The 19,763-nt window shown below is 40.1% G+C and overlaps 2 protein-coding genes across 3 annotated transcripts in view; one reads left to right on the top strand and one right to left on the bottom strand.

Moving 5' to 3' along the window:
• SIAE (sialic acid acetylesterase) overlaps positions 1 to 6,457 on the bottom strand; it is a 38,844-nt gene extending 32,387 nt beyond the window's left edge. Inside the window, exons 1-2 of the mRNA XM_059183649.1 lie at positions 6,231 to 6,457; positions 2,127 to 2,288 (exon numbers count right to left, since the gene is read on the bottom strand). Of these exons, the coding sequence (XP_059039632.1) occupies positions 2,127 to 2,288; positions 6,231 to 6,297 (229 nt within the window). The 5' untranslated portion in view covers positions 6,298 to 6,457. The remainder of the gene's footprint in view (positions 1 to 2,126; positions 2,289 to 6,230) is intronic.
• Positions 6,454 to 19,229, top strand: SPA17 (sperm autoantigenic protein 17). 2 transcript variants are annotated; one of them, XM_059183675.1, is made up of 5 exons: positions 6,454 to 6,599; positions 7,702 to 7,882; positions 13,456 to 13,526; positions 15,604 to 15,690; positions 18,891 to 19,229. In XM_059183675.1, the coding sequence occupies exons 2-5, from the start codon at positions 7,729 to 7,731 to the stop codon at positions 19,026 to 19,028; spliced, it is 450 nt and encodes a 149-aa protein (XP_059039658.1). In that variant the 5' UTR covers positions 6,454 to 6,599; positions 7,702 to 7,728; the 3' UTR covers positions 19,029 to 19,229. The 2 variants fall into 2 exon arrangements, with proteins under 2 accessions (XP_059039658.1, XP_059039668.1); XM_059183685.1 differs by lacking the exon at positions 6,454 to 6,599 and adding an exon at positions 7,131 to 7,299.
• The last annotated feature ends 534 nt before the right edge of the window (positions 19,230 to 19,763 follow it).

The following is a 19,763-nucleotide window of genomic DNA, read 5'->3' on the forward strand; positions in this document are numbered from 1 at the left end:
AAGTTTTAAAATCCAAGAACTAGAAGCACTCGCCTTGCATCTACGGCTGGTACATAATAGTTAAAAATATTCATTGAATGGAAACTAATTACAAAGAGCCTGCACCAGGGTCTGGATCACTCTGAATTGGATATTGACAAGAACTGATTCGGCCATCTTTGTTTTTAAGGGCCAAAAGGATTTCCATAAGCTTCCCAGTCATTCATATATTCAACTCACAGCTCAAACCACCAACTCCCACCTTCACCCCACTGCTCCCCAGAGTACCCTCCTTACCCGTCTGCCTCTCACCTGGAATACTCCATAGCTATATTGCTACTTCTAACCAAGATCTGATCCAATCTCCACTTGACCCAGCCCTGACTGTGACTTCCTGCCTCCAGTAAATTCCAGCTATGCTCTTCCCATGCTACCTTACATGGCTTTATCTCTTCTAGACAGAGAATCCTTTGTAGGACCTGTCTGCTCATGGAAGCTTCTGGTTCTCAACTTCTTGAACATTCCTGCAGCCACCACCTTGGGTAAGGCCTTCACAGTCTATTGCCAGAATCGCATAACTGCCTACCAGTTCTCACCACCTCTACTCTTACTGATCTCCAACCCATTTCCCACCGTGCTGCCAGTCATCTTTCTAAAATACAAATCCAACTGAGTTATTTTGCTGCTTAAAATCTAAAAATCCAAACCAGAATATATACTCCTTAGCAGTGACAGACAAGCCTTCCTACATTTCCAACCTTCTCCCCCTCATCTGCCAGCAGTCATACACCCCAGCGTTCAAGCAAACCAGCCTGTTTGCCATCTCGCCAAGGACCCGTGCTCACTCACACCTCCATGCTTTCGTCCAGGCTATTCCCCCTACCTGGTTTGCCCTACTCATCTTTCAAGATAAACCTCAGGCTAAGTGAGTTATTTCCTCTAGGTACTCCCAGAGCACACTGCACTTCTAGACTGTGGCACCTAACGCACTTACCTGTCATTGCTTATTATTTTTCTCTCTCCTCCCCTATCTGTAAGCTTCCTTAGAAGACCACATCTAGGGGTGCCTGGGTGGCTCAGTCATTAAACATCTGCCTTCATCTCAAGTCATGATCCCGGGGTCCTGGGATGGAGCCCCACATCAGGTTCCCCGCTCAGCAGGAAGCCTGCTTCTCCCTCTAACTCTGTTTGCGTTCTCTCTCTTGCTGTGTCTCTCTCTGCCAAATAAATAAATAAAATCTTTAAAAAGAAGAAGAAGAAGAAGACCACATCTATCTCGCTGATCATGGTATCACCACTACCTAGCACAGTATCTGGCACACGGGGACTCAATAAATATTTGACCGACTAAATATAACAATATAGTGGCAGCTAACATTTATTCAGTACTTCCTGTGCGCCTGGCACTGTTCTAAGTACTTTACATGTGTAAATTCATTTAATCTTTGCAATAATTCTAAATATCATTTTTTAAAATATCTTATGTATATATATTTGAGACAGAGAGCACAGAAGAAGAGTGAGAAGGAGAAACAGACTCCCTGCTGAGCATGGATCCCGATATGGGACTCGATCCCAGGACCCTGGGATCATGACCTGAGCCAAAGGCAGCCACTTCACTGACTGAGTCACCGAGGCACCCTTAAATATCAATATTATCCCCACTTCAAAAATAAGGAAATTGTGATGCAGAGACATTAAATAACATGCCTGAGGTTTTATGGTGATAATGTTACAGAGTCAGAACCTGAAGCCAGACGGTGAATCCAGAACCGCCTCTCCTTCATATATGATTCAGTTCAAACGGTAGTTCCTGCAGAAACCGTCTCTTACCATCCAGTCTGAGTGAGACGTTTCTCTTCTGAATCCCATGACACCCTATATACACCTTGACCATAGTATTCATCACGCTGCAATTTATGACTTGGTGTCTATTCCCATTACTCCATGAGACCGTGGACGGCAGGGGCTTTGACTTTGTCTTGATTTCCTTTGTATCCCCAGGGCCCTACACATGGTAAATACTTGAGCTCTTAGGGATGGTGGATGGCTGCGATAACCTAAACTGGAGCCTAAGCATTCATTTCCAGATTATCCAGCAGGTGGCAGAAGAGGACAAAAGCTAAACAGAGGACCAGCCTCCTTACCTTTCACACTTGTCACTTTCCTCATGATGGTTTCCTGACCTTGCCACAGAGTCACTGTCACCGTGGCTCCCGATGTGCCATAGCCCCAGATCACTGCCCCGGCAGGCTCCTTCTGCAGCACCATGTAGTTATTGATGTATGAGGCGAAGCGAAAGGCGACATCTAAAAAATGTAACAAACCCTTAGAAAAGCGTCATCACCAATTGAACCTGCTCAAACAGCAAGGAACAGAAAGTATACAGGACAATTTGACTATATCCAGCCCTTTTCATTCTTCTAAGCCCAGATCTTACTCCTCCCAATTAGGTAAGCGACCTAACAAGAACGGTTGCCAACAATAGGCAGCATAGTACAAGGTGACTAATAAAAGAAAAACTCAAAGAGCCTAGGGCAACCCATGTGCCACCAGCCTCCTCCCCCTCAGAGCTCCTGATCTGACTTTGCCCTGGGGCTTGGCCCTGCTGCTTCACTTTCTCCCCCCACATTGCTAACATGCTCCTCTTATACACCCCACAGATGGTATTTATGAGAAAAATAAACCACTTCCTTCTCCTACTTTCTATTACCATGCCCACTCCTTGTTGCTGGGAATAAAGAAACCTGTCTCCCTCCAATACAGCCTTCCCTAATCTTTCCCCTCACTCTTTATCTCCCCTTTTCCATCCTACCAGTGTCGATTTCCCACAAAGAATTCCCCTTATTGTGGTGGGTTTTTTTTTTTGGACAACCCACTGAAAATTCTAAATAAGCATTTATGAATATCTGCCATGTCTGCTTCCTTCTAAGGCAAATTAAAGATGAAATAATAAGGATAAATTAAGATGAAATAATAAGGTCAGTGAGAAAGAGAAGGTCAAAATGTCAGAACAAAGGTCTTCTGTCTCAATTTTACCCATCTCACAAGCTAAATTATATAAAAAGAACAAGAGGGAGAGCACTTGAAACTGCAGATTCTATTCTAGAGTCACTAACAAGACTGAATAAGAACTCACTTTAACGAGATCATTCCTATTTTTAACATGCAGCCTATATTGAAGTATTTTATTAATAACAAGCATCTATCCAAATTATCTCAGTGAGTTCCTCATCAAAACTTAACAAGGGGGAAAAAAAAAAACTTAAGTTATGTCCCAATTTGTCTGAGCAAAACAGACTAAAATCCCTAGAAGAAAATAATTAACAAAGTTATGGGTTTTTTTAAGGGCTTTAAGCAAAAATGATAGGCAGGAAGGAGAATGAGAACTAACAAGGTTGACATTTTCCTCCCTGGAAGCTACAAATAAGGATGGCCCCTTAGGCTATGCTTAACAGGACAGCACAGTTAATAGGGTCTATCCCACACAGACCCGGTGGCCTATTTGTCCTGTGTTTCAAGGAACAGCCCAGTCGCTAAACATGCTCTGCTCTCCCTCTCTCTCATGAGCTTTTAGTCCCATCATATAACTGACATGACAACCAAAGATCATCCAGAAGGCTGGATAATGGGCTGGAGAGGCACAGCTACCACAAGCAAAATGCTCGGAGTAGAGACTCTCCCACCCCACAATTGCATAAGCAGGTTGGCAGCAAGCTGGAGGGAAGGGGAGAGGCACATGTGTGGGAGGGCCTAGTCTTGGGTAGGTACCTCATATGGAACAAAAACTGGAAACCAAAGGGCTAAGAGCTAAGCAGAGTGAGGGTGAGGGGAGGGGGGGAAACAGAATGAAGGAAACCAGCTGTCCGCTCCCACATGAGCCTGTGTAGACCGATGGGCTCTCTGAGTGCAGCCATTGTCTTCCAGACAGGGGACACATCTTTCCGAGTCCATCTGTTTTCGCCAACACGCATTTACAGGACCTCCTTGTGCCTGGTTCTTTTCTGCGTTAAAGACTTTTATTTATTTATTTTTAAGATTTTATTTACTTATTTGACAGAGGGAGACACAGAGGGAGAGGGAACACAAGCAGGTGGAGAGGAAGAGGGAAGAACGGGCCTCCCGCAGGTCGGGCAGCCTGATGTGGGACTCGATCCCACAACCCTGGGATCACGACCGGAGTCAAAGCAGACGCTTAATGACTGAGCCACCCAGGCATCCTGCGTTAAAGAATTTTAGAGGTAGAAAGGATCTTTCACACCCCAACGTACAATCATGTTACTTACTGATCACCAGACTGACACCCAGGTAGCTTAGGTAATTACAGTTAATAGCTTGAGTATTAATTAATTAATTTGACAAATATTTATTGATGCCTTGTGTGCCAGGCACCACTTTAAGCACTGCAAATATAACAGGAAGAAAAAGAAAACAGACAAAAATCCCGCTAGCAGCAGGGAACTTACATTTTACTGGGAGCTTACTTGTGGCAGGCACAGTGCTAAGTACACTGCACATCATCAACTCCTTTGACCAATCTGAAACCACACAGGTGGTTTAGGACAGGCCTAGAAACCAAGCCACCTTGGATTCCAAAGCTACTGCAATTTCCACTCTGCTGCAGTTAGATACTGGTGGTAAATTAAAAAAAAAAAAAAGTCCTATTCCCTGCCCTTATAAAGCTCACATTCCAAGCCGATAAGAGTAGACAGTGGAACATTACCAAGGAATTGAGCAATGGACAAAATAGGAGACTAGGAAAGGAGGCGGGGCTGGTCATTCCTTTTGTCAAATACAAGACACTTGGCATTTGAATTTTTTTTTTTTTAAGGTCTTCAATTTTTCCTTCATTTGGGTGTTGGAGTAGACAACAGGAATTAGCATTCTGGGGACATTAAAAGTAGTCATTAAAATTAGACTGACAAAATTAGGACAGTGTTTAGGTTACCTCTGATGGATGCATTGGAGAGGAACACCCAGAGAGTCTCAATAAAATGCAATGACCTAGTTATTAAGTTGGGTGCAACACCCGTGGGTATTGAATTTTTTTGTTTCATTGCTCATATATTTTTATACATTTCAACTATTTTACACAGTCAACATGGGCACAGGGGGAACGACTGGAAAGAAAGATGCCAGGATATGCAACCAAATAAGAAGTAAAGAAAATTTAAAGCATTAATGAAAAATACAGTCATTGTAAATCAAAGTAATGGAACGGTAAGACCCAAAGGTGAAGACAGAATACCGTATTGGCATTAAAGTTCACAGCCTTTAAAAGAAAAACTAATTTGAAAATGGCCTTACTCTCCTCTCCTAGGCTGGACTCAAAGGTCACTGAGTGGGAACGAGAGTCAGAAAGTGCTATACAGAGCAGTGCTGGTCTACACTTTTGTTAAAGCCCCAGACACTACTGATGGGCTGCAGGCGGTCTCAGTCTGGGTACTTCTGGGTTCGCAGGTGGAGCAAGAGTCATTTTTCTGCACCCTGTCTCCATGCTCACTTCAACTTTCTTATCTTAGCAGGGATCTGTGGGCTCCACTGCTTGACTGGTTTGAGGGAAACAACGGGTCCGGCACTTTCACTGTACTTGACATAGAGGGCAGAGTCCACCCTCTGGTTCTCCATGGCTGTGGCTCGGTGTCCAGCCTTGAGTAGTCAAATGACAGGATCCGCCCTGGACAGTAGTCAAAGTGAGTCGCCCTCCTCCCCAATGCCGTGTCTACTATCCCACCACCGAAATCCGTAACCTGCGCCAGAAATCAAGGCTAAGCCTTAAATATTCTGAGCTCGTGAGGGGGTAGTATTTCCTAATCCTAATCACCACTTAAACTAGTCAAATATAATTCCCCTAAGGAACCAGGCTTGAAGCAAACCCTCCCCAAGGGTACTACTGAGGGGGCCGCAGGGAAATGTTGGGGATGACTCAGTCACCTGTTTCCAAATATTATCTAACGAGCTTCGCCACCCCCCTTCCACTTCCCCTGCGGTTATTCAAAGACCCCGAGGGCCTCGGTCTGGGACCTTTGGGCCTCCCCCTTAAGATACGCCCACATGTGCCTCTGCGCCACACCGGTCATCAGGACCGTGCAAGGGTGTGGAGGTTGCGGATCGACCGCAGACATTGCGGCCTAGGCCTGGGTCCCCAGGCCGGCTCCAGGGTCGCGGTTCGCGGGTCCTGCAGAGGACGCGGCATCTCCGAGCCCGCGCAGGTGGACGGGCAGGGGTCGGGCCGAGCCGGGCCGCCTCACCTGCACTCGTGTCGGCCGGCAGGATTAAAGGCAGCACCAGCCCAAACACAAATCCCGGCGCTACCATGTTGGCGAAGATCCGCCACCCGGGTGCGGGACTCTGGACACGGACTTCAGGGGCGGCGGCGGGTGGGGGGGAAATGGGGTGCCGGAGTCGTGGGCGGGGCCTGCGCGGGGCGGGGAGGCCTGACTCCACCCCCTCCCGGGCAGTTCTGTCGCGAAGCCGGCCCCTGGCGGCCCGGTGTGACCATGCCTCACCCCTTCCCGGCCGCCGTAGTTGAATTAAAAAAAAAAAAAAAAAAAAACGGTTACCCAGCAACGAGAAATAACAACCGGAACCATCGGCACCAGCTCTGAGAGAACGAAGAGGTGAGGCGGTTTACCCCACTTCCTCTCCAAATCCGACACCTCGCCTTTTCCCTTCGCCTCTCGCATTCTCTCCGATCCCAGACACATTGCGGGATCGCGAAGGCAGAGTGGGCGCCAAGGCAGCCCGTTCGGCGAGAGTCTGAAATCCCAGATCCTCGACGTGTCCCCCCTCCGGCCGCCCTCCACTCCCCACAGTGGTTCAGGGTGTTAGCTGTCCTTCTCACAACCCGACAATGATTCAGTGCCTCATCTCCTGTTCCCTCAAAAACAGAAAAACGTCCTCCGCACTTTGGGCCTCATCAAACCTTCTAGTCCCTCACCCAGACCCCGACTCCGGCTTGCGGATTTGTCCAAGAATGGGCACCTTCACAAAAAGGTCAGGTCCCTGAGTGTCGTTTGCATACTCAGCAGCCCAACCCGCTGCTTGGCAGCTGTCCTTAATCCAGTCCTTGTATTCCAAGACAGGGAGATAAGACCTGGTCAAAACCAAACCAGAAAACACAAGAATCCCCAAATCATGGACTCTTCCGACTGCAAAATCGTGACCTTGCCTCCGCCCCCCTCTGACCCTGCTGCCCCTTTCAGAGTATGTAGGTACTCTGGGGCATTTTAAGTCATGCTTCAGAAGTGGAAACAAAGGGCAAGACCTTAAGTGTTAAACTTCTTCATTCAACGAATTAGAATAATTTCTAGAACCAAGGTTAGTTCTTAATTCAATTTTTTAAAAATTTTTGACCCCAAACAGCGATTTATGATGAATTTTTAACATGCTTCTCTCTAAGTTCCTGTGGGATAGCAGAAATTACCCTCACCTTTTAAAGACAAGAGGGACAGAGAGAAAAAGTACTTAACGTTGTGAAAAAATCTGTAATTTTTGTAATTTAAAAAGATGACTTGGCCTAGTAAATGAGTCTGTTTTTGTAATATTCTAATTAATGATGGAGAGTTCAAAACTCGAAGAAGTGATGGACTGGAGTTGTGTTGGGGGGAAAGAATTGAAGTCCAGAAAATTGGGAGCTCAGGAATAATTTATTGTCATAATTGTGATTATATAAGTAAAATCAGACAAATTTAAAGAGAATACTCTCTAATGAATCTCTAGGTACAATAGGCAGTTCCTTCCAAGGAGATGTCGATTCCATTCTCCAACACCCACTACCGAATTCCACAAGGATTTGGAAATCTGCTTGAAGGGCTGACACGCGAGATTCTGAGGGAGCAACCAGAAAATATACCAGCTTTTGCAGCAGCATACTTTGAAAATCTTCTAGAGAAACGAGAGAGTAAGCTTTTTTTAAATAGGCTTTTTTTTTTTTTTTTTTTTTTAAAGTAAGAGACTAAGTATTTGGTTATGGTGAAACTGGCTTAAGTCCTCATTCCTTAGAAAGTTTTTACGAGGCAGGTAGCTTCAAATAACAGTTTTTGCTATTGAAAACATATGGCTTTATGACAAGATCTCATAAATCAAGTTATTTCACATTATTGAAAATTACCAGTTGGTTACACAGACCTTCTTCATTGTATTCTTCATGGACACACTGGGTGGAAGGAAACCTCAAGAGGTCATCCAGTCTAGCTCTCGATTTTCCAACAAGTCTGTTTCAGTGCATGCCAGGCAGTTGACTGTCTCGTCCTCCTGGGGAGAAAGTTTGTAGTTTTCTTTACATGGTGACTCTTCTTACTTGAAAGTATTATAAGTATTGTTAAAAAATAATAATAATAATTCCATACTCCTTAAATAGATTGGTATTTGCTGGGGTATATGAAACTAGTCTGCAAAAAGTCACAGAGAAACACTACTTTTAAAGTGAAATTCCAGAAGTGCTTGGTGGCTCAGTCAGTTAAGCTTGATTTTGGCTCAAGTCTTGATTTTGGGGTCATGAACTCACACCCCACATTGGGTTCTACACTGGATGTGGAGCCTACTTAAAAATTAGAAAATGAAATTCCAGCTTGGGAAGGTGATTTATATCCTTTCTCTATTCTCCCAAGGTCCTGTCCTGCCCAGATTCATACTCACAGTGATTCTTTGGCTGAGAGCCAAAGCAGTTTTTCTTCATTTCCAGAAATAAAATGTCCAAATTCCAATTCTTGAAGGTTCATAACTATCAAGACCTGATCCAGTAGTCAAAATGGGAATTATTACAGCTATATATTACCATTAAAAAAAACCCTTTTTGACTAGAACAACCACTTCGTATAAGCTGTTTCCATCATTACTGTTGACTGCAGTATTCCAACAGAGTGGTAAAGGTGACAAGAAATAACTACAAGTAAGTAAGCATTTGATTTGAAATCATTTTCCAGAAGAAGGAAACCTTCCACAAGTTTTTTTTTTAACTTTTTTAAAAAAGATTTTATATTTTTTTATTTGATAAGAGAGAGATCACAAGTAGGCAGAGAGGCAGGCACAGAGAGAGGGGGAAGCAGGCTCCCTGCTGAGCAGAGAGCCCGATGAGGAGCTCAATCCCAGGACCCTGAGACCATGACCTGAGCTGAAGGCAGAGGCTTAACCCATTGAGCCACCCAGGCGCCCCCTCCCACAAGTTTTGAATTCAGGCAACTCCCATACACACTGCACAGCTCCGCCATCTTGTCTTCTTTGCTGAACCCTGGCAGAGCTTAGAATCTCTGCCAAACTCCTGAACGTTGTTGGTCTTTTCCATTGTGAATATCTGTTGCACAATTTGAAACTTATGTGCCTCTAAAAAGCTATTAAGAAAAATCTTTTAGGGTAAGAGGTGAATTCTAATGAGCATTAATTTAATTTTGTTATTATCACATTAATTTTACAAATTCATGATTAAAAAGTCTTTAGTCATTTATTTAATTTTAGATCTCAGAAATGTCCCATTACAAAAACATTTGAGTCATTGTTACTGATCATGATAATTAAAGAAATTTGTGATTCAGATTAATGGTCTCAGCTTACTAGTCTCTAACTAATAAGAATTAGACAAAACTATTTAAAAAAATTTAAAGCACCATACCCATTTCCATTTACGCAAACTAAAAGCAAATTATCCAAATGATACATCTATCAGAATGTAGTCTCTCCAAAAGGGAAGAAAAAGTCCTCTAGCCCAGTCCCTCACACGATGCAAGAATTCCCTTGCCAGCAATCTTCATAGGTAATTATTAGTCTTAATTTTGATTTTTTTCTGACAGAAAACTATCAGCATTTGATATAAGTGGTATCTGAGATCACTAGGGAGAAGGTAGATTTTTTATAAGGTAGACTATGTTGAGATAAAGATGGAAAAAGATAAAATTAGGTCTGTTCCTTGCAACATACACGAGGGTAAATTCCAAATTGACCGAAGATTTAAATTATTTTTTAATGAAACCATACAAATACTAGAAGGAAACATGGATGAATTTCTCTGTAATATAAGAGAGGAAAAAAATTTGCTAGCTAATTGCTATCAATAATTGCTTCAAAATTCAAAAGCAATTAGGGAAAAAGACTAATAGGATTGACTACATAAAAGTAAGCTTTTCCATGACAAAATCACCATAAGAAAAATGAAACTACAAATGACAAACTGAGGAAAACTTTGTAATTTATATCACAAAAGGTTAATAAACTTAATAACTAAAGGTTTGTAAAAATACCGAAGAAAAAACTAGGGGCGCCTGGGTGGCTCAGTGGGTTAAAGGCTCTGCTTTTGGCTCAGGTCATGATCTCAGGGTCCTGGGATGGAGCCCCGCCTTGGGCTCTCTGCTCAGTAGGGAGCCTGCTTCCTCCTTTCTCTCTGCCTGCCTCTCAGCCTACTTGTGATCTCTGTCTGTCAAATAAATAAATAAAATCGTTAAAGAAATACTGAAGAAAAAACTAATAAACCTTATATAAAAGAATGGTCTAGAGATATGAGCAAACACACAAAAAATGCAAATGGCCCTTAACATATGAGAACATACTAAAACTAACCCATAGCAACAGAAGCTGAAAATCAAAACTACAGTGGGGACCACTCCCATCAGACTGGCAAAAAGCCAAAGTTTGCCAATTTATTCCAGGCAGGACTGGAAAGGAAATAGGCAGTCATATACATTGCTGGAGGAGACACAAAATGATAGAACACCTAGAGAGAGAATTTGACACAGAAATTCAAATTCTCCCCATTTCATGGCATCATTCTTTGAGGGGAACAAGCCAAATATCCATCATAGGGGATTTGTTGTATAAACTAGAGGACATCCACAGAGTGGAATTATATACAACTGTAAAACAAACAAAACCAGAGTGAGGACGATCTCTATATGTTGCCATGGAGTGATCTTCAGGATACATTAGGTGAAAAAAGTAACATAGGAAAAAGTATGTTTAGGGGCGCCTGCGTGGCTCCGTCACAGTTAACATATACATTAACTGTATGTTAAGCGTCTGCCTTCAGCTCAGGTCATGATCCCAGGGTCCTGGGATTGAGCCACTATCAGGCTCCCTGCTCAGCGGGAGCCCCCCATCAAGCTCCTTGCTCCACAGGAAGCCTGCTTCTCCCTCTCCCACCCCCGCTGCTTGTGTTCCCTCCCTCACTAGGTCGCTCTCTGTCAAATAAATCTTGAGAAAAAAAAAAAAACTAGACTTCTCTGAATATATTTTGAACTGAAAATCATAAATGTTTAACATAATTTAAAGTGGAAATAAATTTTTTAAATTATTGAATCTCTAAAGTTCAGAAGCAAAATGAAACAAACAAACCTAGCTAGTATTGACTGGGTAGATATAACCACACAGAAAAGAATTAATTCTTTTTTTTTTTCAAGTGACTTTATAACACAGTAATTTGACTATACATCCCTCAGTGGAGATAGCCTAAAAACAAAATGACATTAGATAGTCTTGAATTGTTTTCAGTAATCATTGTTAATAATATCATAGTTTAATTAAAGTTATAGTATAATTATAGTTCTTATACACTGTGGGACATAGCAAATAAGTCACTATCCAATGTTATTAGGACTAAGATTTTTACCATAAGAAAAATGACAAACATATAAAAATGAAGGAAGTTAATAATCCTAAATTTGAACAGAAAAATATCAGTGTGACTTCAATGACATGTTTTCTCTGTAAAAATGAAAAAATGTTTTCTAACTGTATGCATTTTTTAAAAGGCCACAAAACAATAATTAACCCAGTACTGGTGAGCACTTAGCTTCTAGACTGTGGCCTTTAGCTACCATTTCCCAGGAACCAAGGTTTCTTAGAGAACTACCTAATTCTGTGAATTAGTGAGGAAATATGCAAGCTGAACCTGAACATCTAGTCATACCAGAAAAGAAGGAAACTGTCAAAGATTACTAGAGTTGTTTCCAAAGCACTCAGGAGCATCTGAACACCTGAATGAGCTCCTACCAGCCAACTCTGGACAATTAGAGCATCAAGAAGAAGAATAAATGCAAGGGATTGAAGTTGATCCAATTTCTTAAATATTCATTTGTTCATAATGATCAAAACAAACAAACAAAAAAACCTCCTTAAGAGGATCCTAAGGAACCAACTGATTATTCTGTAAACTGGTTGATAAGGGGAAATAATCAAAACTTTAAAATGCCTTTTATTGATGAACTGTATGTCAGGGTAACCAAATAATTGCTATGGGTAAGTTTTTCTTTACTGATTACTCCAGAAATAAAGAAGTCATGATCAAATAAGAACATTGCCATTTTACAACCCCTAAAGAAATGATCTAAGCAATCATCATCAATTGGCTTTTAAAGATTATAAAAAGAGATACAACCAGATATTATATTACACTACGCTATCTATAAAGTATGCTTTCCAAATAAATAAATAAATACGTAAATAAACAAATCCTGAATCAGCTACAGGAAATTCAAAAGCAAAGGAACTTGTTAAAAGTCATCACAGGAGTGGAATGAGAAATATCTGAACTGTGGAAAACTCCAAAGGAAAAATGATCCAATTTCCTCAACAAAAACATTGCAGGGAAAAAATGTGGGCTGAGAGATAGGTGAAAATCTCGTTCAATTAAGAGATGGGAAAGGCATAACAAAATACTGTGTGTGCCTATTGTTTGGGTTTTGATTTGAACAAATCAACAATAAAAAGAAAAAAGCCAAAAATATATTAGACAATAGGGAAAATTTGGATAGCTGATATTAAGGCATTATTGTTAGTATTTTTAGATGTGATAATAGTATTATGGCTTTAAAATAAATATTTGCAGATAAAACAATAGGGTGCCTGGAACAGGCTTGAAAATAATCAGACGAAAGAGAGGGAAATTGAGTGAAATTACAGATAAAATAAGATAAATCATGAGTTTATAATTGTTGAATGTGAATAATGTGCACATGAGATTCTGCTGTATTATTTCTTTCTACTTTCTAAATTTGAAATTGTTTATAATGAAAAGTTAAAGGAAAATTCTGCTTGAATATAAATATAGGCTGTCTATGTCTACTAACTATATAATGTGCCTCATTTTTAATAACCTCTCCCATTCTTCACTTTTCCAAACTTCCTTGCTATTTAGCATTTATTTTTATACATTTTCTTGTGTTTACTGATACATGTTTATGAGTTTCTGTATTTGTATTTAAGTATTGGCATTTGTTCTCTCCCATATTATAAATTCTATAAAGCAGAAATTATGTTTTTTTTAAGTGCCTTTCTAAATATCCCCAAGGGCTCATCTAATGTTTAATTCATCATCATTTATTCTGTGATCACTGGTTATGTTTACAATGTTAGGTTATATACATAATATTTTCAACTGGCAGTAAAGAACCTGTGGTTTAAAAAAGAAAACTTGTTTTGTGTTACTATTCTGGATTTACTTTAATGAACTCAAAATAAGTCCGAAATTATAATATTTTTGTTATTTAGAAACCAACTTTGACCCAGCAGAATGGGGGACTAAGGTAGATGACCGCTTCTATAACAACCATGCTTTCAAGGTATGGACCTAGGAAACTCGTGGATTTGGTTATCTTCTTCTCCCTGTCTCCAAAACAGAGAATATTGCAGTCTTCCCAGAATCATGAACATCATGAAAGGCAAACAAATATCTTATTAAACCTTTTTAATTGTGCTGTTCTTTCTGATGAGAAATTTTTTTCTAAATTATTTGAATCTTGGACAGGTACTTAGCGGAAATGGAAAGGTGATCAACAGGAAGAATGAACTTGAAAGTTACAGAGTAATTACTCATTTATTCTTCAAATTGTATTGGGTATCACAATGCTTAGCAATAGCAGATCTTCAATAAACTTTTGTTGAATTCATGAATGGCATTTCATAAAACACCATTCATCCCGTTGTTTCATCATCATTGACATCTTACAAAAGACTGATTATAATTTAAATTCATAATGGGAGAGTTTTTTCTACAAAGCTAATCTGTTCAGAGACTGAACCTACCTTCTCTTTAGCAGCATTCTCAGAATCAGCCTTTTTCAGCCAAGGTTCCTCAAAATAATTAAGCCCTAGGGCACCTGGGTGGTTCAGGTCATGATCCCAGGGTCCTTTGATAGAGTCCTGAATAGGGCTCCCTGCCCCACATCGGGCTGCCTGCCCTGCATCAGGCTCCCTGCTCAGTGGGAAGCCTGCTTCTCCCTCTCCCCCACTCCCCCTGCTTGTGTTCCCTCTCTTGCTGTGTCTCTCTGTCAAATAAATGAATAAAATCTTTAAAAAATAAAATAAAATAATAATATTTTGCCTAAGCCAAAGGCACTCACTGCATGTAAGGCATTGGTGTCCCTCCTTTTTTCCTCGAATGGCTCTAATTATATACCGTCCTTGAGAGAATTACAAGACGAATCACTCAAAACTTTCTGTGTTCTGTGGTCCAGAAGAGGAACACTGGTTGAGAAAAGCTGTGTACAACCCTGCATCACTGCCATCATCTAACTGGTAACTTGATGGAAATTTTGTCTCAGGCCCTACTCCAGATCTGCAAGTTGGAAGCTGAACTTTAACAGGCTCCCCCAAAGTAATTTGTAGGTACATTCAAGTCTGAGAAGCACTCTTCCTGACAACTCAGATATTACGTTAGCCACAAAGCTCCATCAGATATTAGAATTAAAGGGAATTAGCCAAGTTCAAGTTTTGATTGTGTTCCCCAGTAGATTTGGGGAATTTCCTGGGGAAATACCTGTCACTTATTCCATGAGTTCAAAAGTAAAGTTCCATCCATTTGTGCCTGCCAGATATGGGGGTGTTGAGTTTGTTTCCATCTAGTCATTTAACAAGATTCTCTGTGTTCATGTTTTATTTCAATCAAAGGAATAATGTCAGAAAGTTTTAAATCTTTGTGTCACATAGCAATTTCAAGGTGTTTTTTTCATCTCTTTTGAATTCTAAAGACTTTACTAATTAGCTTATATGTCTTCAAATTTCTGTTTTATAGATTAAAGAAACTCTTCCCATAAGCTGTAAATTAGCAATGCCTCTAATATTTTGGTGGAATATTTCAACAACCATGTCAAAATAGGCAGAGCTGATTTCCCTTTTTTTACTTAAATTGTTCCCCAAGCAGAACTTAACTCTTGGACATGGTTTTGAATCTACAGACTCCATTAAAAAGTCAACTTGACTTTCTCCAAATTCCCCAAATCTACTGGGGAACACCATCAAAACTTGACTCACACTATGGGACATAGTAGCATATATTTTGCTCTTATTTTAAAAACTAACAGCACTTCTTTTTTATACTTTGTTCAAGATTCATTACAGCATCTTAACACCTTTTAGTATAAGACAATAGTTTGTTTTTCATATGAAATAATGTTACACACATTCCAAAAGCAAAAAATCTGCATTTTTCACTGATTCACCAATCCACCATTTGGTCATATTCCTTTGAAAATTTTCATGTATTTCTTTTTTTCCAACCTACTTTCCTTTTTTAAAAAATCAGTATGTATTTAATTCCTACTACTTCTCAATAACAGCAGTATTTAATGACTTTAAGAGGTTTGATCCAACACTTTACTATTTTGGATTGACTATTTGGTCCTGTCACCCCTCCTCCAGGAACATGAATCACCTGAGAGTTGTGAGTCTGAAAAAGAAAAGTCTAGCACATCTGTGAAAGAGGACGAGACACCAGTCAAAGTCTTAGTAAGTTATGTTTTCCATATACTATTAGATTCCTACAAAGAATCATATCACTCAATTTAAAATTATACTCCAAATAGGAATCCAGTCTGTTACCCATATTGCTAAAATTATGATTTTGCTTTCTAGATAACTGGCATCAGTGATAAACTAACTGGTGGATCATTTTTAGCTATGCCTATCGTAAAGGAAAACTCCTTCTTCCCCTTAAAAATTAAATCTTTGTTTTTTCCAAGAATTCAATGAGTGGGGAAATCTCCCCAAAGGGAAAAACAGACAGAACTCACTGCCTCACTCTTCATCCTTCAGATTCACTTTCCACTTTGAGAATTTTTCACTAATTGATGCTCTCACCACCACACAGTGACAAAGGTTCAGAGATAACAAAAGGAAACCCAGAGAATCACATACCACCAAACAAAATGGCTTTACACAATGGGTCTTATTCACCTTCCATGTACTGTTGTCTACAAAATGACTTCCTGATGAGCAGCCTACCTCTAAGCAATAAAGACTTGAGTAGGGCCCACCTTCAAAGACACCTATGCCCAGGAGTGTGCTACATCCAGCTCTCAAGAGACAATTGTGCACATCTCTCTCTATACAACCCATGATCAGCAATGTCTGCTTGGTAGCTTGAAATCAGCCATGGTAGGAGTATGAAGATCATGGCCAATATTGCAAATCAGACATTTTTTCTGGAGAGTCTATATCTAAGCATTTACCAGCATATCACTATCTATACTCTTCACAGCCCAGATGCTAGAGAACCAAACCTAGTGAGAAAGAACTCACTCTCTACAGTGCTGAAGGCCAAACTTCTGAGTTCCTTTTCATGTTCTAATGTCCCCATTAGTCACCCATTAACTGACACCCAAAGTAGACATCCTCTTCAAGGAATACCTTACCTCCTCCCCTGTTGGAGGCTTAACTTTTCCCTATAACCTTTATAAATTATTCCAGAATTGTATCAACACAACCCAGTCAGCCTAGCATTGCCATACGATGCAATGGGAGGTCAGGGAAGAAAGGGAGTCATTTCCTTACATCTTTAGTAGTTGACTTTAACCAGCATTTCATGACTTTGAGTTGAGATCCTATTGATTTCCAGCTTCATTATAATTCATTTGCTCCTACTGGGGCATCATCTCAAAGGATTTAATACCATTCTGTTTGCATTTAGAAGTTTGAGATCTACATTTGCCTCATTGTTTTTTTAATAGGGTGAGGGGTGTAAACAACCTGAAGGTCTGTCAACAGGAGACTGAGTAAATAAATCAAGTTGCATTAGTACATGTAATACAATGGTATCATTAAAAAAGAAGAAGAATGGGCAGTTACATACTGAATAATAATAAAGAGAAGAGAACCAAGATATATACTTATGAGGAAAAAGTCATTGGGAACACTATAGTTAGTATTATCTCATTTTTAAAATAAAAAGCCATGTATATACCCATATAAATACTTTTTATATAGAGAAATTTTTGAAAGTTGTATATACTCAACCCATGGTAATGGTTACATCTTAGGAGTAGATTTGGAAAGGGGGAGAGAACTTCCAATATGAGTGACATTTAAGTTTTTATTTATTTACTTCTTAAGATTTTGTTTATTTGACAGAGAGAGAGAGAGTACAAACAGGGGGAGTGGCAAGGAGAGGGAGAAGCAGTCTCCTGCAGAGTAGAGAGCCAGACATGGGGCTTAAGCCCAGGACCCTGGGATCATGACCTGAGCCGAAGGCAGAGGCTTAACCCACTGAGCTACCCAGGCTCCCTGATGTTTAAGTTTTTAAGTGTATATTATCACTGTTATAATTTAAAACTATATATTAAAAACTATGTATCGGGGGCACCTGGGTGGCTCAGTGGGTTACAGCCTCTGCCTTTGGCTCAGGTCATGATCCCAGGATTCTGGGATGGAGCCCTGCATCAGGCTCTCTACTCAGCATAGAGCCTGCTTCTCCTTCTATCTCTGCCTACTGCTCTGCCTACTTGTGATCTCTGTTTGCCAAATAAATAAAATCTTAAAAAAAAAAAACTAAAACTAAATATTGGACACCTAGGTGGCTCAGTCGGTTAAGCATCTGCCTTTGGCTTGGGTCATGTTCCTGGGGCCCTGGGATTGATTCCCACATGGGGCTACTTGCTCCATGGGAAGCCTGCTTCTCCCTCTGCCTCTGCCTGCTGCCCCACCCCACCCCTGCTTGTGTACTCTCTCTATCTCTCTGACAAATAAATAAATAAATAATTTTTAAAAAACTATATATCTTTTGAACTAGACACTTAAGATCTGTGTGTCTCACTTATTATAATTTAGGTAAATAATACCTAAATTTTATTTCTTTTTTGAAAGGTTTTGTTTATTTATTTGTTTACTTGAGAGGAGAGAGCAGGGAGACAGAGAAAGACAGAGACAGGCAGACTCCTTGATGAGCATGATGCCCAAGACAGGGCTCGATCCCAGGACCTTGAGATCAGGACCTGAACCGAAATCAAGAGCCATGTGCTCAAGGGACTGAGCAACCCAGGCACCCCTATACCTAAATTTTAAAAAACAAAACAAAAACAAAAACTATATGCAGAAGTTCAGCCAACCACCTTAAAACTGACATTATTGGACTAAAAGGATTTCTTTGGTAGTCCACTTTACATGTATGATTCTGATTAGCTAATCATTGAAAAATTAAGAAATTAATTTCATGTGATCATTATTTTGAAACAGCACGTTTACTATTCTTGACGTTTTTACCATGCTTCAAGGATTCTTACTTATTTTCCAAAAAAAAAATGTCATTGCTTAGGAAACTGTTAAATAGGAGCTATTTTGAGGGGGGAAGTTGGCACTGATCATTTATTGCAGAGGCATATTAAAGAATGAGAAAACAAAATGCCTGCTATTTTGGCACTCATCATTTGGAACATGCACAACATGACAGTATATAAAATTCCCTTAGGAAGCAACAGATCTCGACTATTACATCCCTATATTGATTACATTTCTGCACTTATTTTTATGGCATCAAAATATTGGATATTTAATTATGGACATTGGGGAGGGTATGTGCTATGGTGAGTGCTGTTAAGTGTGTAAATCTGGTGATTCACAGACCTGTACCCCGGGGGCTAATAATACATTATATGTTAATTTTTTTAAAAATTGGATACTTAAGAAGTCTCTTACTTGTTCTCCTTTCCATGAAGGAAACTTCTGAAGAAGAAGAAAGAGAGAACGCTGCTCTCAAAATTCAAGCAGCCTTCCGGGGATACTTAGCCAGAGAGGAGGTGAAGAAAATGAAATCAGGTGAGGCTCAAGAAGAGAAAAGAGAAGAAAACGAGTGAGAAGACTGGTTTTACTCCCCCGCTCCCCAGGGGAAAAAAAAAAACAAAAAACACATGAGCAAACCATCCAGATCCATCAACCTCGCTGTGATTGTTGTTTTTTTTTCTTAGGAAGGGAGATTTGATGTAGTGAAATAACATTTGTTGCTGTTATGAAAATCTGTCATGAGCGTTTGTTTAATAAACATGCCATTGAACACATGCCTCTTAAAGATTTCTCGGAGTTCATGAGTCTTATTTATATTTCTCCCAAGTTTCTGTATGAAGACCCCTGGATTTAAAGTCTTAGAACTGGCATATCTGAGTTTTTAGGACTCTCGGTGCTTATGTGGTCTAACCAGTATCTAATAAATAAATCCTCTATCACCTCCCTGAAAAATGGTCTTTCTGCTTCTGTTTCACTCCCAGTAATAGAGAATTTTATTGCCTTTCCCGCATAGTCCCATTTAATTTATGAGTAACTCAAATTATTAAAAAGATAAGCTGAATCCAAAATCTGCCTCCCTGTAAGTTTCATCCATATGTTTTCATTGATCCTGCCGGCAGACATGCAGTCATTTATTGAAAAATGTATTGAGCCCAAAACGTGTGCTGGGATTTGCTAGGGAATATGTGTTCCTACACCCATGCCGCTAACACACTTTTGTATTATCTTGTTACCCAGAACCTCACAGAATAAGACAAATACATATTTGCAAAAAAACAAAAACAAAAACAAAAAAAAAACAGAAGCCA

Source organism: Mustela lutreola, chromosome 1, assembly GCF_030435805.1.
Source record: "Mustela lutreola isolate mMusLut2 chromosome 1, mMusLut2.pri, whole genome shotgun sequence".
Lineage (NCBI taxonomy): Eukaryota > Metazoa > Chordata > Mammalia > Carnivora > Mustelidae > Mustela > Mustela lutreola.